At 45.8% G+C, this 27,963-nt stretch overlaps 1 protein-coding gene across 3 annotated transcripts in view; it reads right to left on the bottom strand.

Moving 5' to 3' along the window:
• Positions 1-27,963, bottom strand: part of LOC139264253 (leukocyte elastase inhibitor-like) — a 49,760-nt gene that overhangs the window by 11,352 nt on the left and 10,445 nt on the right. The window contains exons 1-4 of one of the 3 annotated variants that reach the window (XM_070880417.1): positions 16,368-16,448; positions 10,633-10,809; positions 8,491-8,628; positions 8,118-8,235 (exon numbers count right to left, since the gene is read on the bottom strand). In XM_070880417.1, the coding sequence (XP_070736518.1) occupies positions 8,118-8,235; positions 8,491-8,628; positions 10,633-10,800 (424 nt within the window). In that variant the 5' untranslated portion in view covers positions 10,801-10,809; positions 16,368-16,448. Of the gene's footprint in view, positions 1-8,117; positions 8,236-8,490; positions 8,629-10,632; positions 10,810-16,356; positions 16,449-27,963 lie in introns of those variants that run through there. The other 2 variants (XM_070880419.1, XM_070880418.1) reach the window with 2 other exon arrangements.

The following is a 27,963-nucleotide window of genomic DNA, read 5'->3' as shown; positions in this document are numbered from 1 at the left end:
GTGGAACATAAACACCGGCATGGACTGGTTGGGCCGAATGGCCTGTTTCTGCGCTGTGTATCATATGTAATTTGGAAAATAATACACCCAATTATTCTTAAAATTAGATTCTGTTGTTCTCATAAATCATTTTACAAAACCTCGGCAATCTCCAAGTTATGTTTTAGTCGCAGGTCATCATCATCATCATCATAGGCAGTCCCTCGCAATCGAGGAAGACTTGCTTCCACTCCTGAAGTGAGTTCTTTGGTGGCTGAACAATCCAATACGAGAGCTACAGACTTTGTCACAGGTGGGACAGATAGTCGTTGAGGGAAGGGGTGGGTGGGACTGGTTTGCCGCACGCTCTTTCCGCTGCCTGCACTTGATTTCTGCACGCTCTCGGCGTTGAGACTTAAAGTACTCAGCGCCCTCCCAGATACACTTTCTCCACTTAGGGCAGTCTTTGGCCAGGGACTCCAAGGTGTCAGTGGGGATGTCGCACTTTATTAGGGAGGCATTGAGAGTGTCCTTGTAACGCTTCCGCAGCCCACCATTGGCTCATTTGCCGTGAAGGAGCTCCGCATAGAACACTTGCTTTGGGAGTCTCGTGTCTGGCATGCAAACTATGTGGCCTGCCCAGCGGAGCTGATCGAATGTGGTCAGTGCTTCAATGCCTGGGATGTTAGTCTGGATGAGGACGCTGATGTTGGTGATCCTATCCTCCCAGGGGATTTGTAGGATCTTGCGGAGACATCGTTGGTGATATATCTCCAGCGACTTGAGGTGTCTACTGTACATGGTCCATGCCCCTGAGCCATAAAGGAGGGCGGGTATTACTACAGCCCTGTAGACCATGAGCTTGATGATAGATTTGAGAGCCTGGTCTTCGAACACTCTTTTCCTCAGGCGGCCGAAGGCTGCACTGGAGGCGGTGTTGAATCTCCGCATCAATGTCTGCTTTTGTTGATAAGAGGCTCCCGAGGTATGGGAAATGGTCAACGATATCGAGGGCCGCACCGTGGATGTTGATGACTGGGGGGCAGTGCTGTGCGGTGAGGACAGGCTGGTGGAGAACCTTTGTCTTTTGGATGTTTAGCGTAAGGCCCATGCTTTCGTATGCCTCAGTAAATACGTCGACTATATCCTGGAGTTCAGCTTCAGAATGTGCGCAGATGCAGGTCGTCCGCGTACTATAGCTCAACGACAGAGGTTGGGGTGATCTTGGACCTGGACTGGAGGCGGCGAAGGTTAAACAGCTTCCCACTGGTTCTGTAGTTTAGTTCCACTCCAGCGGGGAGCTTGTTGACTGTGAGGTGGAGCATGGCAGCGAGAAAGATTGAGAAGAGAGTTGGAGTGATGACGCAGCCCTGTTTGACCCCAGTCCGCACGTGGATTGGATCTGTAACGGATCCATTGGTAAAGATCACGGCCTGCATGTCGTTGTGGAGCAGGCGAAGGATGTTGACAAACTTTTGGGGGCATCCGAAACGGAGGAGGATGCTCCTTAGACCCTCGCGGTGTCAAAGGCCTTTGTAAGATCGAAAACTAACCATGTATAACGGCTGCCGCTGCTCCATGCATTTTTCCTGCAGCTGTCGTGCTGCAAAGATCATGTCCGTTGTGTCCCGTACGGGACGAAATTCGCACTGTGACTCCGGGAGGAGCTCCTCGGCCACAGGGAGAAGACGGTTGAGGAGGATTCTAGCGACGGCTTTCCCAATGATTGATAGCAGAGAGATTCCCCTGTAATTGCCGCAGTTGGACCTGTCCCCTTTTTTAAAGATGGTTACGATCACTGCATCTCTGAGATCTCCTGGCATGCTCTCTACCCTCCAAATGAGAGAGATGCGGTCATGTATCCACGCCGACAGCGCCTCTCCACCATACTTTAGCGCCTCGCGCCGTAGCCTTGTTGTTCTTGAGCTGTCTTATGACTTTTCCTACCTCGTGCAACGTTGGGGTTTCACTGAGGTGGTGGCATGTCACATGCTGCGGGATGGAGTCGAAAACACTCAGTCAAAGGCAGAGTCTCAATTGAGGAGATCTTCAAAGTGCTTCTTCCAGCGGGACCTGACTGCCTCGGTGTTCTTGATGAATGTTTCCCCGTTCTTGGCCAGCAGTGGGGTGGGGGACTTGGGAGTTTGGACCGTAGGTGGCCTTGACTGCGATGAAGAATCCTCGCACATCATGGCTGTCGGCCAGTTGTTGTATCTCCTGTGGTTTCTCCATCCACCACCTGTTCTTTAGGTCCCGGGTTTTTTTTGCACCACAGCTTTGAGCCACCTGTGATGTTGCTTTGCAGATCCCGAGTTGGGTTGTTGCTTGAGGCTCAGAAATGCTTTGCGCTTGCGATCTATTAGTTCTTGGATCTCCTGATCATTCTCATCAAACCAGTCCTGGTGTTTTCTGGTTGAGTGACCAAGTGTCTCTTCGCAGGCACTGATTATGAAGGCCTGGAGAGTAGATCAACCGCTGTGGGCATTCAGTATCTCAGGGTCATCAAGGTGCACCAGGTTAGTTGTGAGGCACTGGCTGTATAGGGCACTCTTAGCTGGGTCTTTCAGTGCCCTGGCATTGACCTTTTTCGCAGCACTGCTTCTGCTGTCCCTTCCGCTTTGGGGCTATGTTAATATCGATGATGGATCGGATTAGGTGGTGGTCTGTCCAGCAGTCATCAGCTCGTGTCATGGCGCGGGTGATGCGCACATCCTTGCGATCCCTGGCTCGGACGATGACATAGTCGAGCAGGTGCGAGTGTTTGGAGCGAAGGTGTTGCCACGATGCCTTGCATTTGTCCCTCTGGCGGAACAGGGTGTTGGTGATGAGAAGTTCATGTTCTAGACATTTTGTCAGGTGTAGGGTACCGCTGGAATTGGCTTTCCCTAGCCCCTCTCTGCCAATCACGCCTCCCCAGAGGGCTGTGTCTTTGCCGACCCTGGTGTTGAAGTCACCTAGGAGGATCAGTTTGTCGGGACAGGGATGTTTCAAGGTTGGAATAAAATCCCTCTTTGGTCTCATCCGTTGCATCGAGAATTGGGGCGTACACAATGATGACTGTGGCACATTGGTTCCGGGATAGGGTGAGTCAAAGAGTCATGAGGCGTTCGTTAACCCCGCAGGGGGAGTCTTTGAGGCGGTCGACCAGCTCATTTTTGATGGCGAAGCCGACTCCGTGAAGGCGGCGTTCTTCCTCTGGTTTTCCTTTCCAGAAAAAGGTGTAACCTCCACCTTGTTCCTCGAGCTGGCCTTCCCCCTGCTCGCCGGGTCTCACTGTCGATGTCAAAATGTCTAAGTTCCCGAGCAACTATGGCGGTGCGGCGTTCCAGCCTGTTGCTATTGGAGTTGTCCATGAGGGTCCTGACGTTCCAAGTCCTGAACTTCATATTAACGGAGTGGAAGATGCCTGTGCGCGAGTTCTTTTAACGTGGGGTGGCCGTTGCACACCGGCAACCACACGGGCTTCACTGAGCAAGGTCTTTAAAACATTTTTATTAAGGAATTGAATATTGTACCCCAATCTAACTAGAAAATAGTTTGGTGTGTTTTATTAGGATCATTTTCAGTCATTTGAAACCGGGTTACTCACAACAATGCCCGGCGAGCAGGTGTGCCTCCGACCAGGCGACCCGGACATCACTCCCACCCACCCCCCACCTCCTGTGGCGGGCCTACATCCCTCCAGTGGCGGGCCTACATCCCTCTCGTGGCGGGCCTACATCCCTCTCGTCATCGATGGCTAGGCCTCTCCTTCCCCACTGGTGACCTGGCCTCTTCTACTGGTGAGCATCACGGCTATGACTCTTCCACCCTCCCACTCCTTGCTGACCTCCCACTCGGAACTCCAGCAGACAACTGACCTTCCTAATGCCTGCCCCCAACCAAGCCTCGGGCCCCCTACCATCAAGGGCGCTACTCGGCGCCAAGCTTGCGGCCAACATCTCGCCGTAGGCAATTAGGCTCATACAGCAGTGCCTGGTCTCCAGTTGTCTTGGACCTTCTTGCCACTGGACCAAGACCTAGGAGCAGGTTCCAATGACAGGACTGGCCAGATGAATGGTGTTTTTTTTTTCCTGTCCTCCATATAATTATTTTTCTTTTAATACCATTTACTGCTAAACTTTCAGTGGTTACAAACAAAACCACTGAAATGAAGCATGTTGATGAGCAGTAATTACACTTTACCTTCAAGACCCTGATCAACAATGAAATGTACCCAAAAACATAATATCACATAGGGTTAATTTCTTCTTCTTAGGCAGTCCCTCGGAGTCGAGGATGACTTACTTCCACACTAAAAATGAGTTCTCAGGTGACTGAACAGTCCAATGCGGGACCCACAGCCTCTGTCACAGATGGGGCAGACGGTGGTTGAAGGAACAGGTGGGTGGGTGCCTGGGGTGCCGCCGCTCCTTCCGCTGTCTACGCTTAGCTTCAGCTTGCTCTCGGCAACGAGACTCGAGGTGCTCTGCGCCTTCCCGGATGCTGTTCCTCCAGTTTGGGCGGTCTTGGGCCAGGGATTCATCCGTACGATTAATGATTATGAAATGTGCTGGATAAAATATTCATGATGTTAATCTCCTGAGATAAGATCTAACCAGCAGTTTCAAGAGATTTTGGCCGTGAAATTCAGCACCTTAGCGGTGGCTGATGAGGCCAGCTTTGGAGAAAAAATGGCGGCCACCTCGTTTCCAGCGTGGAATGTGGCAGCCACCATTCCGGGCAGATCGGCAGCACTACTGCCACCTACACTCGCTGCAAAAAAGGCAATTTGTCAGATTGTGACATCAATCAGTGCGAAACACTGAGTTGACGCGAGTTCTGCTATTTCGGATGTAGCCGCTTGACTTTACGCCCTCTCCGAAGCATGCACAAATGACCGTGTGTTCAGCTGCTTGCCGAATTCCCCTACCAGCGCTTCTTGAGGCAAGTTTAGATTATTGCGATTGTACTGGTTTCTTTACATTTTATTGGAGTAGTGGCTTGGTGCAAGACATTAAAAAAGTTGTTAAAAAAAGTGTGGGGAGTGCAAGGAGTGCCGCTGGATTTTTGCAAGGCTTTGGCCTTTAAAGGAAGGCCTCTGAGAACACCACTTGCTCCAGTCCTGGGGGTTCTAGTTGCAGTTCTCCTTGGGATGCAGCATGACATGGAGATGGAGCAAAGGCAGCAAAGGGGACAAGCTGCTCGCAGAATGAGGAGGAGGTGGAGAAAGCAGCAGGAAGGTGGCAAACCAGACAGACCCAAGGAAGCTAGGAATGTGGTGTGCTTTGTGTTTGATGGAGACTGTTGCGAGGCGAGTGCTGGTGGAGTGGGGAGGGGAAATGTGTGTGAGGCTAGTGGTGCAGTTGATAGGAGACGGCTTTTGAAGATGCATTCACTGACCTTGACCACTCATCTAAGGTCATGAAACTTTTCGGGCACTGCAACCAAGTGCTGGGGGCGTCACTGCTAGCATTGACCACCTCAACAATCTGGTCCCAAATCTTTCTTTCTGGAGGGCTTCCTGGACCCTTGTGGCTAGAGGACCTCTCTTCCAGTGTTCACCCCCTGCACAAAGGCCTCGGGCTGCATCAGAGGCCTGGGTGCCTTTCCCTGGCCGCCTTTCCCTGGCCTGTTGAGCTGTTTGGGTTAGTGCTGAAGCATTTTTAACATTTTGCATCACCAGAAGGCAGTTCACCTTTAAGAGGTGCAGACTGCCTTTAAACGGTGCAGGCCAGTTTTAAGTAAAGCAAGCCTCCCAGGAACATCGACAAGTTCAGCCCCCTGCTGAGTGCACAGCCTGTCCACTGCACACTGGGATGTGTGGTACAATGATGTAAAGTAGCAGGCAGCATGAATTCAACGGGCATGGGCAGAATGCAGTGCCCGTGTGGGTTTTTCAGCATTATCCAATTTAATTGCCATGAAAATTCCAATACAGGCCGATCAAAGTAAATGCAGTTGCTAATGTTTTGGTGTTGGTGTTGACACAGGTGATGGTCTGGTGATGGGATGGTTTCTTCCATTAATATACTGGTCTTCAGTGTTGGGAAATCGAATATTTTCTCTTTTCAGCCATTTATAAGAGCATAAGAATCAGGAGCAGAAGTAGGCCATTCGGCCCCTCGAGTCTGCTCCACCATTCAATTATATCATGTCTGATCTTCTACCTCAACTCCATTTTCCTACATTATCCCCATATCCCTGGATTCCCTTAATATCTAAAAATCTATCGATCTCTGTCTTGAATATACTCAAAGATTGAGCCTCCTTAACCCTCTGGGGTAGAGAATTCCAAAGATTCACCACCCTCTGAGTGAAGAAGTTTCTCCTCATCGCCGTCCTAAATGGTCGACCACTTATTCTGAGACAGTGACCCCTGGTTGTAGACTCCTCAGCCAGAGGACACATCCTCCCTACATCTACCCTGTCAAGCTCTGTAAGAATTTTGAATATTTCAATGAGAACGCCTCTCATTTTTCTGAAATCTAGTGAATATAAGCCTAGTCTACTCAATCTCTCCAAGGACACTGTCAGCATGGTGAGATGAGGGGTAAGTTCCCTGTATTCTGCCCAACAGTGTGCTAGAACCCCTCACCTCAGAAGAACAACCTTTACCGCACAATATACCTTTCTTACATTAACCATATCCGTGGCTTCTCAGTGAGGTTACCAACGTGGGGGTGAATTTCTGCAGAGGTTCTCCCACTCGTCTGCCATATCTTCAGCATGAAAGCTGGAAAAACCGTGAAAACTACCACAAACAAAGCATCAACACTGTCTTTCCAAGGTTTCTGCTCCTCCTTAACCAAAGTTATGGTGAACGAGCGGATGAACTGTTGCAGAAATTTTCCCCCATGTTGTCAAATTATGGGCAAGGTTTGCATTGTGAGTCTATGCCCATTAGATTGAGACAGCCCAAGGAGATTTGGTGTCAAAAAGTGGAGACTTTCACCCCATTAGTCTGAGCCAGATTCAAACCCCAGGTCCCAGTGGTGGAAAGACAATGTGCTAACCCAGTACGGTCATCAGATTCACAAGCTAGGCAGTGCCGTAACTGTCTTGTTTCCTGTGTAACAGCTGGAACTGAGCCAAATGGCCCATAAGGCATTGTGTCCTGTTATTATGACAAGCATTGAACTTGTAAGTACAGGTCTGACTCCTCTAGTCTCCAGGCATGAATGATTGGACTTTCCTGAAATGGTCAGATTCACCCAATTTTATTCTGCTCTTTCCATCGGTGAATTACGCTGAAATTCTGAGTATCTCATTAGCATATGGCAAAACTTAAAACCCGCAGCAAAACAATCCGTATAAACAATCAGGGCCTGAGGAAAGCACAGAACTTATGCCATATTCCTTCTTTAAGTCATCAAGTGTTCATTTCTGCACATTAGGCACAACATTTTTCAGAAAATGCAATTGTGGAAGATTTTGAATGCAAATCTTTCTGATGCATTCAAAGAAAATGCATTGTCAGTCTCAGTGAAGAGAGACCGGAAAAGGAAAAGGCCATAAAACATCAGGAAAATGGCCTTGAGTCCTGTTGCGCACAAGATTTTATGGATCCATTTACAGCTTGTTCACAACTGGCATCAATTCAGGAATTTTGCGTCAGCTGTGCTTATGCATGGGATGGGGGGGGGCTTTCTTTAACAAAGAGCATTATTGTGCGCAGGAAGACTCACATTCAGGCTGCGCAGAACATAATCATTCAATATGATCTTGGCCTCAACTCCACTTCTCTGCTCGCTCTCCATAACCCTTGACTCCCTTATCGCAGGATGTATCAAGCATGATTTTGCATATGCCAGAAGTGATCCAAAGTTCAGGAAAAGCCAGAACACTCAGCCAGCATATCGTATTACCCGGCTGGTAAACATCAGGTTAGGAACAACAAAGGCTCACTAGTACATTGGTACAAGAGTGCTCTGGCTAAAGTCTGAGACAATTAATTTATTGTTGGTCCCCACTCTGGTTACTGAATCCAGTTTCATTCTGTATTTACAAGTTCACACTGCTGTTGCTGGGGCGCGAATTCATAAATTCCACTGGGCAAATTGCTGCTCCAAAGATTTAAGCTTTCTTTGCATTTTAAAAATCATTGATTTGTGCATCGCCACCAGTGTGCGAGAAACTGAATGTGAAGCACAACTTACCCTCAGTCTGCGCCTCCACCCATTTATTGATCTCCTGTCTTGTTTCATCTGCAGCAGTTCGGAAATCAACTCCAGACATGTCTGCTCTGTAGTATTGCATGGAGGATGTACAGAATTCCTGCACAATGGATACAGGGAAAATTAGTTATAATAGCCAGTTTGGAAGACCCGATTTAAAAATAATCAATTAGTGGATTACCAGAATTGGTACATTGTGTATACCAGCAATGTCAAAACAATGGCATTAGGTACACCTCTGTCCTTTGAAGGGATTGCTGTGAGAATACAAGAACATTATAACTGGCATGAGCCTTCCAGTTTGATTCCTGGTAACTGGAACAATCTGGGAGCAGGTGACCCACTCACAACTTACTTCTAGGAAGTTATAGGTCTTCTCTCCATATAGTCGATTGGCCACTCTCAACAGGTATGAAACATCAGCTCGGTTAATGTCTAATTGCATTTTCTGGAATCCAGAATGGAGATCTCCCACTTGATCAAAGTGGAGTGCCTGTTATCAGAATACATGGACACAACAATCATTAAGCAACAAAGTGAAAAAAGGAGCTACAAGTTATAATCATCCATTTTTGAAATGTCCATCATTTCTTTTTCAACCCAATTATCTTTGACCCCTTCCCAAAAGGCTTTTATTCTGTAGCTGGGATACCGTTCAACACATTATGATCATCCTCCAGTATCTCACCCAAAAAGCCATTCTTCAGGTCTAACCCTAGAGAGTGAGTGTCAATAGCTTATTCAACCACAGGGGCAGATTCGTTAAGCCAGATTCTGCTCTCAGCCAAAATCCACACGTGAACAACAGAGGTCACTGAATAATTTGCAGTGTACTGGGGAATTGAGGCTGGGTCGGTCATTTAAAGTTAACACTGCTAACCTGAGTCTTGCAAATCAACCTGGTTCCCTTACTTCTGTGCTAGAGTCCATTATAACTGTTCAGTCACGTGTTCTGCTCATAGTATTTCATAATTTTAAATGTTGCTGTGTAAAAGTCACTCAATTATAAAGATGATTTTGATATAGATATAAATCAAAGTTGCTAGATTTGATTATCTTAGTCAACGCTGCTGGGAGGAGACACATTCAACTTGCATTACCTCTCATCATAATGTACAGACATAGCACAGCAACGCAGCATTATCAACTTGTAAAGTGAATTGAATGTTTGCTGAAAGGCCTCAGCGATAGTGCACATCTATCTGGCTAACCATTTTACGCATCATAAACTCCATTTGCCAGATAACGAAGTCCCACTCCAGAGATTTGAGCACAAAAGTCTAGTCTGACAATCCAGTGCAGTGCTAAGGAAGCAGTGCATTGTCGCAGGTGCTGTCTTTCAGATGAGACATTAAACCGAGGCTCCTTCTGACCTATCAGGTGGACGTAAAGATTCCATGGCACTATTTTGAAGAAGAGCAGGGGAGTTATCCTGGGTGTCCTGGACAATATTTATCCCTCAAACAACATCACTAAAACCGATTCGTTGGTCATTATCGCATTGCTGTTTGTGGGAGCTTGCTGTGCGCAAATTGGCTGCCGCGTTTCTGACATTACAACAGTGACTACACTTCAAAAAATATTTCTTTGACTGTAAAGCGCTTTGAGATGTCCGGTGACCCTGAAAGACACTATTACAAATGTCATGTTTGTAACTACAATGTAACATCACTGTATTACTGTATACACTCAACTTAGATGCACACCTTGACCAGAGGGGGTGAACTTGTGGGAGACACTCTTTACCTGATCCTGATCACACAGGTAAATAAAGGGAGGTCCCACGCAGGGTTATCACTTCTGGAGTCCTGTAATAAAGAGCTAAGGTCACAGAGTGACCTTGTCCCTGGAATGTGCCTTGTGTGGTTTCATGCTGTAGAGTAAGGACTTTACAATAAATGTAAGTCTTTCTTTTCTATTTATCTATAAATGCACATAGGTAACGGAAAAGCTTTATCCAAACAGGTAGAAAACCTTAGTAGATATTCATTTGTCATGCTTACATACAGTCACAAGGCAGCAATATATTTTCAGCCACCTAATTAATTGACTAATCACAGGTTTCCCAATCCTATTGTCAGTCACCTGTAGCAGGCGGCTGGGGAGGGACCAAACACAACAACGTTGAACCCTGTTGTAAAGCAAAACTACAAGCTTCGTGTAGCAGTGAGGTCCCTGTGGATTATCACCCTGAATGCAGTGAATTAAGGGAAATAGTCTTCCTCAGTGTAAAGAAGAATGGCTGGTTATAAACTCCACAACACTCCTATGCTTGGATCAGAATACATTTATGTTGTAAAATCGGGTTGAATAACTACAATGATGGACTTTGGATATTCATAATGCACACGCGAGCTACGTTTAATCTATTTTATGCTGACAAATATCGGACTCGAGGAGCTTGCCAGAAGCAAGGACTTATCAAACAAATTGCACATTCAAGACAGTTAAAAATGATTTCAGCTATGTCTTTTGCTCAGAGTAATTTCATACATACCTTTGCCATTTGCGATGCAGTATTATTTTTTGCTCCAAGATAAACCATTGCCAACGCACTGGAGATGCTGAATGGAGAAAAAAAGATGTTGCCAGCTTGATTCTTTTCAACCAGCTTTCTGAATAGGTCAAGGGTGAAATGGCAATTTGCTTTGCTCAGGTCCTCCATTGTTTAAAACTGCAGGAAAAATGAATATAAAGTGCAAATGTTCAGAAAGATTTTATTACAATAAGGCTCGCAGGAAACTTAATGAATTGCCAGGGTTTGCAACTGAAGATAGGAATTTCCTTATGAAGAAACACAATGGTCTGCAATGAAACAGTTATAACCTTAAGTGTAGAATTGGACTCAGGTTTTTATTCTCTGCATGTCTAAAATTGAAATATAATCATTTTTCATTAACCAACATGCTAAAGCAACACGGTTGATTGATGGTCAGTGACTGTGTCAAGGCACATCTTGCAAACCCAGCTTTTAAATCCGTATATTCCAGTGAGCCAAGTTAAATTGCTTAACTACCAATAAATCAGATAATGTGTCACTAAAATATTTGAATATTTGGAAACATTTATGAAATAAGAGGCAAGACCCCATTATTTCTCCTTATTTACTTTATCAAAACCCTTCAACATATTTATCAAATCTTCTCTTAACCTCATCTACTCCAAGGAGAACACCCTCAGCTTCTCCACATAACTGAGGTCCCTCCTCCCTGGTACAATTCAAGTACATTTCCCCTGCACTTTCTCCAAAGCCTTGGCATCCTTCCTGAAGTGTGATTCCCAGAATTGAACACAGAGCTCCAGTTGAGGCCTAACTAGTGTCTTATAAAGGTTTAGCATAACTACCTTGCTTTTGTATCCTATGCTTCTATTATTGTATCCTATGCTTCTAGGGGGAGTGTTTCCTAGTGCTGTTGGGGAGAAGTTAAACTAATATGGCAGGGGGATGGGAACCAATGCAGGGAGACAGAGGGAAACAAAAAGGAGACAAAAGCAAAAGACAGAAAGGAGATGAGTAAAAGTGGATGGCAGAGAAACCCAAGGCAAAAAACAAAAAGGGCCACTGAATGTAAAGGGGCTGCAGGAGGGGTCAAAACTAAAAATCATGGTTTAAAAACTAGGATTAAAACACTCTACCTAAACGCACGCAGCATTTGAAATAAAGTAAATGAGTTGACGGCACAAATCATTACAAATGGTGGCCATTACAGAAACATGGTTGCAGGGTGGCCAAGACTGGGAATTAAACATACAGGGGTATCTGACGATTCGGAAAGATAGACAAGAAGGGATAGGAGGTGGGGTAGCTCTGTTAATAAAGGATGATATCTGGGCAGTTGTGAGAGACGATATTGGCTCTAATGAACAAAATGTTGAATCATTGTGGGTGGAGATTAGAGATAGTAAGGGGAAAAAGTCACTGGTGGGCGTAGTTTATAGGCCCCCAAATAATAACTTCACGGTGGGGCGGGCAATAATCAAGGGAATAATGGAGGCATGTGAAAAAGGAATGGCAGTAGTCATGGGGGACTTTAACCTACATATCGATTGGTCAACTCAAATCGCACGGGATAGCCTGGAGGAGGAATTCATAGAATGCATACGGGATTGTTTCTTAGGACAGTATGTTACAGAACCTACAAGGGAGCAAGCTATCTTAGATTTGGTCCTGTGTAATGAGACAGGAAAAATAAACGATCTCCTAGTAAAAGATCCTCTCGGAATGAGTGATCACAGTATGGTTGAATTTGTAATACAGATTGAGGGTGAGGAAGTTTGTCAGAAACGAGCGTACCATGCTTAAACAAAGGGGACTACAGTGGGATGAAGGCAGAGTTGGCTAAAGTAGGCTGGAAACACAGACTAAACGGTGGCACAATTGAGGAACAGTGGAGGACTTTTAAGGAGCTCTTTCATAGTGCTCAACAAAAATATATTCCAGTGAAAAAGGGTGGTAAGAGAAGGGATAACCAGCCGTGGATAACCAAGGAAATAAAGGAGAGTATCAAATCAAAGACCAATGCGTATAAAGTGGCCAAGGTTAGTGGGAAACTAGAAGATTGGGAAAATATTAAACAACAACAAAGAATGACTAAAAAGCAATAAAGAAAGGAAAGATAGATTACGAAGGTAAACTTGCGCAACAGATAGTAAAAGCTTTTACAGATATATAAAACGGAAAAGAGTGACTAAAGTAAATGTTGGTCCCTTAGAAGATGAGAAGGGGGATTTAATAATGGGAAATGTGGAAATGGCTGAGACTTTCAACAATTATTTTGCTTTGGTCTTCACAGTGAAAGACACAAAAACCATGCCAAAATTTGCTGGTCATAGGAATGTGGGAAGGGAGGACCTTGAGACAATCACTATCACAAGGTGGGTAGTGCTGGACAGGCTAATGGGACTCAAGGTAGACAAGTCCCCTGGTCCTGATGAAATGCATCCCAGGGTATTAAAAGAGATGGCGGAAGTTATAGCAGATGCATTCGTTATAATCTACTAAAATTCTCTGGACTCTGAGGAGGTACCAGCGGATTGGAAAGCAGCTAATGTAACGCCTCTGTTTAAAAAAAGGGGGCAGACAAAAGGCAGGTAACTATAGGCCGGTTAGTTTAACATCTGTAGTGGGGAAAATGCTTGAAACTATCATTAAGGAAGAAATAGTGGGACATCTAGATAGGAAAAGTGCAATCAAGCAGACGCAGCATGGATTCATGAAGGGGAAATCATTTTTAACTAATTTACTGGAATTCTTTGAGGATATAACGAGCATGGTGGATAGAGGTGTACCGATGGATGTGGTGTATTTAGATTTCCAAAAGGCATTCGATAAGGTGCCACACAAAAGGTTACTGCAGAAGATAGAGGTACGCGGAGTCAGAGGAAATGTATTAGCATGGATAGAGAATTGGCTGGCGAACAGAAAGCAGAGAGTCGGGATAAATGGGTCCTTTTCAGGTTGGAAATCGGTGGTTAGTGGTCTGTCACAGGGATCGGTGCTGGGACAACTGTTTACATAGATGACTGGAAGAGGGGACAGACTGTAGTGTAACAAAATTTGCAGATGACACAAAGATTAGTGGGAAAGTGGGTTGTGTAGAGGACACTGAGAGGCTGCAAAGAGATTTAGATAGGTTAAGCGAATGGGTTAAGGTTTGGCAGATGGAATACAATGTCGGAAAGTATGAGGTCATCCACCTTGGGAAAAAACACAGTAAAAGGGAATATTATTTGAATGGGGAGAAATTACAACATGCTGAGGTGCAGAGGGACCTGGGGGACCTTGTGCATGAAACTCAATCCCAAAAAGTTAGTTTGCAGGTGCAGCAGGTAATCAGGAAGGCGAATGGAATGTTGGCCTTCATTGCGAGAGGGATGGAGTACAAAAGCAGGGAGATCCTGCTGCAACTGTATAGGGTATTGGTAAGGCCGCACCTGGAGTACTGCGTGCAGTTTTGGTCACCTTACTTGAGGAAGGATATACTGGCTTTGGAGAGGGTACGGAGACGATTCACTAGGCTGATTCCGGAGATGAGGGGGTTACATTATGATGATAGATTGAGTAGACTGGGTCTTTACTCGTTGGAGTTCAGAAGGATGAGGGGTGATCTTATAGAAACATTTAAAATAATGAAAGGGATAGACAAGATAGAGGCGGAGAGGTTGTTTCCACTGGTCGGGGAGACTAGAACTAGGGCACACAGCCTCAAAATACGGGGGAGCCAATTTAAAACCGAGTTGAGAAGGAATTTCTTCTCCCAGAGGGTTGTGAATCTGTGGAATTCTCTGCCCAAGGAAGCAGTTGAGGCTAGCTCATTGAATGTATTCAAGTCACAGATAGATAGATTTTTAACCAATAAGGGAATTAAGGGTTACAGGGAGCGGGCGGGTAAGTGGAGCTGAGTCCACGGCCAGATCAGCCATGATCTTGTTGAATGGCGGAACAGGCTCGAGGGGCTAGATGGCCTACTCCTGTTCCTAATTCTTATGTTCTTATTAATAAAACAAAGGATCCCATATGCTTTTTTTTTGGAAAAACAGCTTTTGCAACTAGTAATGCCACCTTCTAAGATTTGTGTACATATACCCTGAGGGATCTCTGTCCCTGCAGCCCCTTTAAAATTGTATAATTCAGTTTATATTGCCTCTCCTTATTTTTCCTTCAAAAATGTATCACTTTACATTGCTCTGCATTAAATTGCATCTGCCATGTGTCTGCCCATTTCACCAGGCTGTCAGCGTTCTCCTAAAGTCTGTTACTATCCTCCTCATTTTTACTACATGGCTCTGCACAATGTGGACCATTTCCCATACCTCGAGAGCCTCTTATCAACAAGAGCAGACATTGACAACGAGATTCATCAGCGTCTCCAGTCCACCAGTGCAGCCTTCGGCTGCCTGAGGAAAAGAGTGTGAAGACCAGGCCCTCAATACTGCCATCAAGCTCATGGTCTCCAGGGCTGTAGTAATATCCGCCCTCCTGTATGGCTCAGAGACATGGGCCATGTACAATAGACACCTCAAGTCGCTGAAGAAATACCACCAACGATGTCTCCACAAGATCTTATAAATCTCCTGGGAAGACAGACGCACCAAATTAGCATCCCGACCTGGCCCTCGACCAGGCCAACATCCCCAGCATTGAAGCATTGACCACACTTGATCAGCTCCGCTGGGCAGGCCACATTGTTCGCATGCCAGACACAAGACTCCCAACGCAAGCGGTCTACTCAGAACTCCTTCACGGCAAACGAGCCAAAGGTGGGCAGAGGAAACGTTACAAGGACACCCTCAAAGCCTCCCTGATAAAGTGCAACATCCCCACTGACACCTGGGAGTCCCTGGCCAAAGACCGCCCTAAGTGGAGGAAGTGCATCCGGGAGGGCGCCGAGCACCTCGAGTCTCATCGGCGAGAGCATGCAGAAATCAAGTGCAGGCAACGGAAAGAGCATGCGGCAAACCAGTCCCAACCACCCTTTCGGGCAACGACTATCTGTCCCACCTGTGACAGGGACTGTGTTCTCGTATTGGACTGTTCAGCCACCTAAGGACTCATTTTTAGAGTGGAAGCAAGTCTTCCTCGATTCCAAGGGACTGCCTATGATGATGACATTTCTTGTACTCTGTGTCATCTGCAAATTTTGAAATTATACCCAAGTATGTGCAAATATTCATGATGAATATTTTGTGTTAATGCGAGGGAATGGAGCAATTTCCAATTACAGGCATTCACTCTCAGCACGAGTCCATTTAGTTCAGTTAAATAGGTCAGATGGAGAGTAAAGCTTTCTCTGCTCTGTGCCACTTCAGTGTTTTAACACCAACCTCAGAAAATGCATTTCACATTGAAAGTTCAAGAACCCACTCCCTGGTGGTCCAGGTAGGACCCTTTCATTAATGCAGAGTTTGGGCCGTTCGCTTTAATTCAGGGAGGAGCCCCTTCTACGCGGAAGTATCGTGAATCCTCAGGCAAATTTAGGTTTGTAAATTTACATGGTCTATCACATAGCGGAAATGAACAGCCCGATCACAACTCTGAAAGCGGAACCGTGTGTATTTCACTCTCCCCGGTAGCGCTTGTTCACAGTACAGTACAAGAGAGAAAGGACAGATTACACATGGGGGGAGTGGACGGTGTTTATCCGCTGCACTAAAAGGGAATTGATCATGAAGTTAGCGAAGGTTTGCAGCGCTGACACGGAAATGTAGTGCCACTAAAAACCTTATAAAAACCTTATTCGCTGCTATCGTTCAGCATCCAACACTGTCTTCACTTTGCTCTGTGCGTCGCCTTTTAACCCGGAATAGCCGCCCTTCCACCCCCGGATTGACAGTACTGCTGTGTTATCCATCACAGCGGAGGCGGTCCTCTTACTGGGGACCCAAGGGGTTTCCTCATTTTTAAAAAGTTGATGCGGAATTAAAACCTGTAGAGCTTGTGAGAAGTGTACATGCCAAATTAGAAAACTACCAAAAGCTGACACAGCCCCAAAACTGTAACACCGTGAATCCAGCCTGTGACAGACAGATGTGTAGTAGGCCATAGCTTTGTTATAGCCAAAGCTGCAGGTGCAACCAGAGCCGGATTAAGACTGTGAGGGGCTAAGGCTGCTAGGAGGGAAGGACCCTATACTATATATTGCATACAATTCATAAAATCATCAAACAAATATAATTGTGTATTTATCCAAATTTAACAACTAACTAAAATCAAAGCTATGTATATTAAAAACAGCATACAATTCAGACAAAGAATAGTTTATTTCTGGCTTTAAACTATGATATCAAACAAAATTCACTGAATACATATTTTCAAACAAATACTGGTCAGTTCGTGGCCTTGACTGTGGCAAACAAATTACAAAAATCTAAGTATGAAGATAAAAAAATTGCATACAATTCAAGCAGAGATTGGTTTCTTCCTTGCTTAAACTGCAATATCAAACAAAAAATTATGGATGTGTTTATTTGTGCTGTAAAAATGGCCGCCCTTTGTCAATGATTTCCCTGGGCGGATAAGCCACACCCTGAAGTTTCCCTGGAATGTGTAACGGGAACAGCCCGTCTCAAGTTCTCACTGACATCGCAAATTGTAACTCGATCCACTTTGACATCCAGAAGTTACAGAGGATACATCTCCCTAGAAGCCACCAAATGCCAGCCAAAGTCCCTTACCCTAGTGCAAGTGCGTCCCTCCCCCAGCCAAAGCCGTTGCCCCCCCCAGTTCAAGTGCTGCCTCCCCCAGATGAACTCCCTTACACCATCGCAAGTGAACATAAGAACATAAGAATTAGGAACAGGAGTAGGCTATCTAGCCCCTCGAGCCTGCTCCGCCATTCAACAAGATCATGGCTGATCTGGCCGTGGACTCAGCTCCACTTACCCGCCCGCTCCCCATAACCCTTAATTCCCTTATTGGTTAAAAATCTATCTATCTGTGACTTGAATACATTCAATGAGCTAGCCTCAACTGCTTCCTTGGGCAGAGAATTCCAGAGATTCACAACCCTCTGGGAGAAGAAATTCCTTCTCAACTCGATTTTAAATTGGCTCCCCTGTATTTTGAGGCTATGCCCCCTAGTTCTAGTCTCCCCGACCAGTGGAAACAACCTCTCTGCCTCTATCTTGTCTATCCCTTTCATTATTTTAAATGTTTCTATAAGATCACCCCTCATCCTTCTGAACTCCAACGAGTAAAGACCCAGTCTACTCAATCTATCATCATAAGGTAACCCCCTCATCTCCGGAATCAGCCTAGTGAATCGTCTCTGTACCCCCTCCAAAGCTAGTATATCCTTCCTTAAGTAAGGTGACCAAAACTGCATGCAGTACTCCAGGTGCGGTCTCACCAATACCCTATACAGTTACAGAAGGACCTCCCTGCTTTTGTACTCCATCCCTCTCGCAATGAAGTGCATGACCTTAAACCCCCCCACACCATAGATGGGGTATTGTGTACAGATTACTAACAAGTTTATTGGGTATCAAGGGAATAGTGACCGTGTAGTGACTTCTGGATTTCATCCACTCCAATGATGTCCCTTATAGGGGGTTTTAACAACGTGATCCTTCTTCCCCGAGTTCCCTCTCTCTCCTCCGATCCCCCCCCCCCCCACCCCCTCTGTCTCTCTCTCTCTCTCTCTCTCTCTCTTCCCCTCCCCCGGACTCTCTCTCTTTGTCCCCCTGGACTCTTACTCCCCACCACCCCGCCCCCGGCTCCCTCTTCTCCCCCCTCCAAGACTCTCTCTCCCCCCACCCCCGACGCTCTCTCTTTCTCCCCCTGTAACACGCTCCCTCTCCCCCATCCCCAACACATTCCGGCCCGCAATGCTCTCTCTCCCCCCAACCCCCAGGCTCTATCTCGCCACCCCCACGCTCTCACCTCCCTCCCCAGGCTCTCTTCCTCCCACCCACCCACGTTCTCTCCCCCTTCCCCCAACGCTATCTCTCCCCAGCCCCCCAACACACTCTCTCTCCCCGCCAATGCTCTCTCTCCCCTCCCAACATGCTCTCTCTCCCCCCCAAAACACTCTCTCTCTCTTCCCCCGCCCCCCAACACGGTCTCTCTCTCCCCCCCAAAACGCTCTCTCTCTCTTCCCCCCAAACGCTCTCTCTCTCTTCCCCCACCCCCATGCTCTCTCTCCCTCCCCCCCCACAGGCTCTCTCCCCCCCTGCAACACGCGCTCTCACTTCCCCTCCCCCGCTCTCTCTCTCTCTCTCTCTCCCCCCGCCCCCCACGCTCGCACTCTCTCCCCTCCCCAGGCTCTACCCGTTCAACCCCCCCCCTCATGCTCTCCCCCGCTCACCCCCCCCCCCACACACTCTCTCCCCTCCCCAGGCTCTACCCGCTCCTCCCCCCACATGCTCTCCCCCAACATGCTCTCTCTCCCCACCCCCCACACGCTGTCTCCCCCAACACACTCTCTCTCCCCCACCCCCCCAACACACTCTCTCCCCCAACATGCTCTCTCTCCCCCACTCCCCCCCCCCACAAGCTCTCTCCCCCAACACGCGCTCTCTCTCCCCTGCTCCCCCCAACACGCTCTCTCTTCCCCCCACATGCTCTCTCCCCCCGCTTGCTTGCTCTCTCTCTCTTCCCCCCTCTTCCCGCCGTGTCGGGGCCGTTCGGGTCAGAATCGCTCAGCGCTCGGGGCTGCTCGGGTCGGGGCGCTCAGCATTCGGGGCTGCTCAGGCCGAGGCGCTCAGCGCTCGGGGCCGCTCGGGTCGGGGCGCTCAGCGCTCGGGGCTGCTCGGGTCGGGGCGCTCAGCGAGTGGTCGGATTGATTCAGGTTCGGGCAGGAGGCATCGGGGGCGGAATCTCGACAGACACAGTTGCAGAATGACAGAAAAAATAACTAGTTGGGCCATATAAGTGCTGAGATACAGGCTATAGCCCATATTTGATGAAAAATGGAAACTAGTGCCTGATTTTCGCCAGCGCAACTTTCGGCATTCAGGAATGAGTTGCATCGGCGGACGTATTTTGAAAAAAATGTCATCCTCATGCAAGGCCCAGAATACTGTTTATAATGGAAACTAGCGCACGATTATCGGCAAGCGCTACTGTTGGCATTTTGCCCAGAATTCGGCCAAATGATCGCTCGCCCAAAAAAATGCTCAAGAAAAGCTGCAATCATCTGACCTTAACTCGACACTATGGACGACATTTTGTAACTCGGAGGATCTTTAATAAAAGGCTGCTTGATGTGGTTGGGAGGAAAAGTAATTTGTGGGTGATTTTAAGGGCCTTTTTGAATCTTGCCGATCATCCAAATCACATTTGTATTTGTTGAGGACAAATTAAGAAGAGAGATTAGGGCATTTATATTGATTTATAGAAACATAGAATCATAGAAAATAGGTGCAGGAGTAGGCCATTCGGCCCTTCGAGCCTGCACCGCCATTCCATAAGATCATGGCTGATCATTCCCTCAGTACCCCTTTCCTGCTTTCTCTCCATACCCCTTGATCCCCTTAGCCGTAAGGGCCATATCTAATTCCCTCTTGAATATATCCAATGAACTGGCATCAACAACTCTCTGCGGTAGGGAATTCCACAGGTTAACAACTCTCTGAGTGAAGAAGTTTCTCTTCATCTCAATCCTAAATGGCCTACCCCTTAAGACTGTCCCCTGGTTCTGGACTTCCCCAACATCGGGAACATTCTTCCCACATCTAACCTGTCCAGTCCCGTCAGAATCTTATACATTTCTATGAGATCCCCTCTCATCCTTTTAAACTCCAGTGAATAAAGGCCCAGTTGATCCAGTCTCTCCTCATATGACAGTCCAGCCATCCCTGGAATCAGTCTGGTGAACCTTCGCTGCACTCCCTCAATAGCAAGAACGTCCTTCCTCAGATTAGGAGACCAAAACTGAACACAATATTCCAAGTGAAGTGAGACCTCACTAAAGCCCTGTACAACTGCAGTAAGAAAATGATGGGGCCTGTAATTTCTCAACTAGTATTGATGACAAATCACATGCTGCAGAATAGAGATGGAAGAAGGTTTATTGAAGAGCATTATGTGCCCAAAGAGGTGGCAGATTGTTCACGAGGAGAAAACCTTACGCCCAACGCATTTACAGCGATAAGCAATCATACCTGGACTTGTCCAATAACACGAGTGTTAGAAGGCTGCCATTCCGAAAGGAGGTCATCTATGAGGTATGCCAGCTAATTAAGGGAGATCTGCACCCTACCAGCACCATCACGATCGCACTGTCCATTGAGATTAAGGTTATTGCGGCACTTTCTTTCTACGCTCCTTTCAGGCCTCAGCTGACAACATTTGCGGTATCTCTCAGCAAGCCACACATTGCTACATTCGACAATTGGACTTTATAAACTTCCCTATGACCAGGGAGGCACAGAGTGAGAGGGCTTTGGGGTTCTCGAGAATAGCAAACTTCTCCAAGGTGCAGGGAGCAACAGACTATATGTACATTACCCTGCGAGCACCTTTACAGGATGCAGAGGTGTTTCGGAACCGAAAGGGATGCCACTCCCTGAATGAAACATAGAAACATAGAAAATAGGTGCAAGAGTGGGCCATTCGGCCCTTCAATATGATCATGGCTGATCATGCAACTTCAATACCCCATTCCTGCTTTCTCTCCATACCCCTTGATCCCTTTAGCCGTAAGGGCCATATCTAACTCCCTTTTGAATATATCTAACGATCTGGCCTCAACAACTTTTTGTGATACAGAATTCCACAGGTTCACAATTCTGTGAGTGAAGAAGTTTCAACTCATCGCGGTCCTAAATGGCTTACCCCTTATCTTTAGACTGTGACCCCTGGTTCTGGACTTCCCCAACATCAGGAACATTCTTCTTGCATCTAACCTCTCCAATCCCATTAGAATTTTATACGTTTCTATGAGATCCCCTCTCATTCTTCTAAATTCCAGTGTATATAAGCTTAGTCAATCCAGTCATTCTTCATATGTCAGTCCTGCCATCCCGGGAATCATTCTGGTGAACCTTCGCTGCACTCACTCAATAGCAAGAATGTCCTTCCTCAGATTAGGAGACCAAAACTGTACACTATATTCAAGGGTGTGGCCTCACCAAGGCCCTGTACAACTGCAGTAAGACCTCCCTGCTCCTATACTCAAATCCTCTTGCTATGAAGGCCAACATGCCATTTGCCTTCTTCACCACCTGCTGTACCTGCATGCCAACTTTCAATGACTGATGTACCACGACACCGGGTCTCGTTGCACCTCCCCTTTTACAAATCTGTCACCATTCAGATAATAATCTGCCTTCCTGTTTTTGTCACCAAAGTGGATAAGCTCACATTTATCTACATTATACTGCATCTGCCATGCATTTGCCCACTCACCTAACTTGTCCAAGTCACCTTGCAGCCTGTTAGCATCCTCCTCACAGCTCACACTGCCACCCAGCTTAGTGTCATCTGCAAACTTGGAGATATTACATTCAATTCCTTCATCTAAATCATTAATGTGTATTGTAAATAGCTGGGGTCCCAGCACTGAACCTTGCTGTACCCCACTAGTCACTGCCTGCCATTCTGAAAAGGACCCGTTTATTCCTACTCTTTGCTTCCACTCTGCCAACCAGTTCTCTATCCACGTCAATACATTGCCCTCAATACCATGTGCTTTAATTTTGCACACCAATCTCTTGTGTGGGACCTTGTCAAAAGCCTTTTGAAATTCCAAATACACCACATCCACTGGTTCTCCCTTGTCCACTCTACTAGTTACATCCTCAAAAAATTCTAGAAGATTTGTCAAGCAGGATTTCCCTTTCATAATTCCATGCTGACTTGGACCGAACCTGTCACTGCTTTCCAAATGCATTGCTATTTCATCTTAAATAATTGATTCCAACATTTTTCCCACTACCGATATCAGGCTAACAGGTCTATAATTCCCTGTTTTCTCTCTCCCTCCTTTTTTTAAAAGTGGGCTACATTAGCAATCCCCAATCCATAGAAACTGATCCAGAGTCTATAGAATGTTGGAAAATGACCACCAATGCATCCACTATTTCTAGGGCTACTTTCTAAAGTACTCTGCGATGCAGACGATCAGGCCCTGGGGATTTATCAGCCTTCAATCCCATCAATTTCCCTAACACAATTTCTTGACTAATGAGGATTTTCTTCAGTTCTCCTTCTCGCTCAACCCTCGGTCCCCTAATATTTCTGGAAGGTTATTTGTGTCTTCCTTAGTGAAGACAGGACCAAAGCATTTGTTCAATTGGTCCGCCATTTCTTTGTTCCCCATTATAAATTCACCTGATTCTGACTGCAAGGGACCTACATTTGTCTTCACTAATCTTTTTCTCTTCACATATCTATAGATGTGCAGCTCGTTGTCGACCACAAGCAAATAATCATGGCAGTAAATGCAAATTTTCCAGGGAGCATCCATGATGCACACATCTTGCATGAGAGCACTGTCTCTGACATGTTTAAGAGTCAGCCACAACAGCCACAGATGCGGGATAAAGGATATGGTCTTGCAAGCTGGCTCATGACCCCCTGCGTAAGCCCCAGACAGAAGCGCGACAATGAAAGCCATATAGCCACATGCAATATCATCGAAAAGTCAAAATGGAGTTCTAAAGCAGCGCTTCAGATGTCTGAACCACTCAGGAGGCAACCTAAAATATTACCCTGAGTACCCTGAGTTCATTGTCATGTGCTTCATTTTGCATAACCTAGCTATCAGGCGAGGATAACAATTGCCAAATGGGACTGCCGGTCCATCTTAGGAGAGAGGGGAGGCGGAAGAGGAGGACGAGGACCTCGGGGAGGTCAATCAGCCTGGCGATGAACCAATGCTCCCATGCTCCTCCACACCACTGGAAAAGCCTTGTGGTAGTTATGCAGTTGCAAAACTCTTGCGTTAGTAGCTCATAAATGAACGCTTTGTGTGAAGTTACGATGGTGACAGTTACATTTGCGTTACGTTTCATCCTTGTCTGACCTGGCCTGGCCATGGCCATTGTTTGTAACCCTTGTATTGATGTTTTACCTTACATTATTAGAAGACACTTCACAACAATTATAAAGTTAAATTTTTAAAAAATTATAATTTAACAGCTGCTTTTAATTTTTTTTAACCAACATATATAACCTCCTCAATCCCCAACAGAGAACAACATTTTTAACACAATATAACAAGAACACTCTCCCACCATCCCCAAAAGTCAACATTCAAAATTTTTTTTTAATAGGAACAAAAAAATAATATACGCTGCCCGCCCCCTCCCCCCCATACCTGCGGCCATGCTTCCCTCCTCTAATATGAACCCCCCTTGTTGTAACCCCCAGTTTCCCACATAATCCACGAGTAACAGGACCAAGACATCTTGCAGCAGAACACATCAAGGGCTGCTGCTGTGGGCTGGAGGGGGCGCGGGGTGGGGGGGGGGGGGGAGGGGCGGGGGTGACGTCCTGATTTATACTCCTGGTTCGCTGTCCTTGCAATCCCCTGAGCCTCGTGCTCATCAAAATTGTCCCACATTTGGTGAAGAACAGTTCTAAGACTCCTCACTAAGTTTACAGCAGTGGACAGTTCAATTTAGCTACTTTGCAAACTTAGATTGCATCTGTTGAGTGGTTGGAGTATATCACTCAAGACTTCACACAAAATACCAGTCTCCAAGTAATGCATTGCATCACTCAGTACCTTTGCATCTTTTCTTGTTGTTGACTTTTGAGATTCATCATCTGATTCTCTCTAGGGACTCAAGGATGTTGCAATATCCCAGAATGAGTGCCTTCACAGCTTCAGCATTGGCACTCCACCGTGTCCTGGAGAGTGATTTGGGCACTACACATCCCTTTGGTAGTGAATCTGTAAGAATCTTCCAACTGCTGTGCAGTGAAAAAAATATATGATTCTTGGACAAATCCAAAAAATTAAACTGCTTCAACGCAACAGCCCACAGCAGACTGGCCAACATGATTTAGTGAATGTGCTGCGCATTATATGTAATCAATCAAATCGTTGTGCTCTTTTATCTTTGCCTGCATCCCTGAATATTTACCCCTCATATTGGAGGCATTATCGTAGCTTTGGCCATGACAAAGACTGAAATCAATACCATTTTCGGTGAGAAAGTTAAGTAGGTATGAGGCAAGTTTCTCCCGTGTGGCTAGTGATGCTTATGAAGGTCATGAAACGTTCCATTGGTCCGCTGGGTAGCACATAACGCAAGGTGACTGGGAGCTGATGTGTGTGTGACACATCTGGTGTTGAGTCTGCATTGACACGTACCCTGCATCCTTGATCTCATCAACAATGGCTGATAGGGTCTTCTTTGTTAGAAGTGCAATGAATTAATCAGAAATTGTCTTTGATAAATATAAGGTAAGGACTTTTCCAGAATTTCTGTGCTCATTGATGTACTGAACCAAAAAAGGGTAGAATTTAGCAATCAGTTCCAGAATGCCAGGATAGTTGCCGTTGTGTTTCGATCCAATAGTCTCATCTGAGCTACGGAATAGCAGAACACGCTCAGGAAAGAAAACAATGGTTTCAATTACGCATCTCAGGAGATTCTTCCAATACAATCGAGCTTCCAATAAATGTTTTTCCACTTGATAATCACTTGTGCCACTGACATTCTTTCGGCCATGATATACACCCACTGACAATCATTGCAAGATTATCTATGGATGCAGTATTCTTCCAATCATTGAAGCCTGCATAGAACATGACACACTTTTTGCCTTCAGAAAACAATTTAGGGTTAATGATATAAATATTAGGGCCTAAAGTCGCGGGCCTAAAAAATGTGAGGGCCTAAGGCCTTAATTAGCCTATGGGTTAATCCAGCCCTGGGTACACCCAGCATTCCATCACTTGTGTATCTGAAGATTTTGGTAAATATTGTTGGGATTTTCCCTAATGCGAATGGCTCAATATTGGGAATATCTATTGCTGTTCTCTTGCTGAACCTGGTTCTTAAATTGTTTTGAAAGGGAAAATCACGATCATGTTGTTCGGTACCTGCTGAAAGACTAAGGGGGTGAATTGCTGCGGGTATCTCCTGAAGGTCCTCAACTCAAGGGCAGCAGAAACTCCAGGGAAAACAGTATAAACACCTGTTACGCCATTTCCTGAGGATTCTGCAGATCCGCCGCCAGAGTTAGAGCGGAGGAGCAGGAGAACCCCTGTGGAAATTCATCCTTCATTACCCTCACTCCTGACTCCAACTCTCTTACTGCCTGCTCACTCAGGTTGAAGCAGACAATGGCCGGGAATTTGTGGTCAGTGGTGAAGTAAAGGTATTTGCCGCTGGCCCCGAATTAAGCGGCCCACAAAGATCTCGTGATCTCTGTGGCGAGCATTTCGGTTTTTTTCGACGTGTAATTGAAATCATCGCATGTTAATGGGGAGCCCCTCGTGCGAGCTGCTGTGACGTCAACAAGTGGTCTAAACAGCCAATCAAAATGAAGAATTCTCACTGGCAGCAAACCAGGAAGTGGGCAAGCACTTTTAATTCGAACTTTAAAAAATGTTAGAGAGCAAAGCAAAGATTGGGGCTTTCTCATGGGGAAAAGGCAAACCTGAAATAAAGATCAACAAACATTAAATTTTTTTTAAAGTTTTACAAATTTTAATTTTGTTAAAATGGATACATTTTACACTCCACAAAATTAAATTAAGTTTTTCCAGTCCAGAAGCTTTGTTTAGCAGTCAATACGTTGGTAAAACCCTGGTTACACCTAATCCAAAAAAGGTCTAACATTTAATGGGGTATTTAACAATGTTATTACAGCGGAAGAGCTGAAGTTTTCATCAGTTTCTATGATTTGACAGATTACACTGATTCCTGCCTCTGTGGGACAGCACAGCCTGTGTCAGAGCAGTGAATGATTGACTGTAAATTCAGGATTTCCCCATTAGGATGCCCATACACTACATCCTGAAGATGCGGTCTGTTTCAAAGGGGTAATGACAGCAAACGTTGTTCGTTCACTGATATTATGCACCGTAAATTCTGGACCATTGTATAACCTTACCATCCAGTTCAGCGCTAAACGCAACATCAAACCCCATATCGTATCATTGCCAACTCTCGGTGGAGGCATTCCTAGTCACGTGACAGTCTAACATAACATCTGATCACGACTTCTACAAATATATTATATTTATAGTTGAGTATTTTTGCTCATGGTTTTGCACCAGCAGTTGTTGTGCAAGAAGTTCCAAGAACCAGGAGGCCACCCATGAGCATGCGGTGAGGGGAAACTGAGGGCAGGGGAAGAGAGGAACAGAGGGTGGGGTAATGGGGAAAGTGGGGGCGGGGAAGAATTCCAAACCTCATAATACATAAATATATATATCTCCCTGGGGAACACCACTTGTCACATCCCACCAGTGAACAAACGCTTCATCCTTACTCGGTCTCCTATTACCAACCCATTTCACAAGGTTGCGTACAATTCCCTGCACTCTCACTTTTACTAGTAATCTCTCGTGCATATCCGTGTCAAATACCTACTGGAAGTCCCTATAGAAACTCCCCTATCCACCTTGCATGACCTCCTCAAAGAAATTCTAGATTTGTCAGCCCTGCCTGATCTTTCACAAACCCATACTTTGACGAGGTGACAGCTTGTCCAAATGTTCACCGTCCATGATAGGGCCAGCAATTTCCCTATTGAATTATCTTAAACTGACAGGTCTGTAGTTTCCTGGTTTTTCCCCACCCCTTCTTGATAATGGAGTAACATTTGTAATTATGAAAACTAGAGCACTTTGGAACATGACTAACACATCTGCAATTTCCTCATCCATTTTTTTTAATATCATAGGGTGGAATCCATCAGGTCCTGAAGAATTGTCTCTCTTAAGTCTCTTTGTTTTCTTGATTTTTTTCCACTTGTATTAAATCCAATTAAGTTCCTCCCCTTGACTTATTTTTAGGTTTCCTTGTACTACTGGTATTTTGTTCATTTCCTCCACTGTGAAAGAGTGAAAAGTTTATTGAAAGCAAATGAAACGTTATCCACAGACTCTTGCTGCTGGTTCGGAAGTAGCTGACAACTCCTGATGGGGAACTAAGGAAATTCCTGAACACCGACCTTTTTTTGCTGTGAGTAAGACAACATGAACAATAACCAAATGTCTTAAAAGGGTGTCTTATAGATTCCTATACCCAATAGTTGTGAACAAATGAAGAAAACATGAGGCAAGTGCAAACCATTGTATTTCAGCATCAAACTAAAATAGGTCATTATTGATTAACAAAAAAAATTGCAGCCTCTAACACACAGGTCAAGCCTAAACAACGGCACGGTACACAGCAAAAAACTCTTTGATTTTAATTTTTC

Source organism: Pristiophorus japonicus, chromosome 5, assembly GCF_044704955.1.
Source record: "Pristiophorus japonicus isolate sPriJap1 chromosome 5, sPriJap1.hap1, whole genome shotgun sequence".
NCBI classification, from domain to species: domain Eukaryota; kingdom Metazoa; phylum Chordata; class Chondrichthyes; family Pristiophoridae; genus Pristiophorus; species Pristiophorus japonicus.
This window is presented reverse-complemented; position numbering and strand designations above follow the sequence as displayed.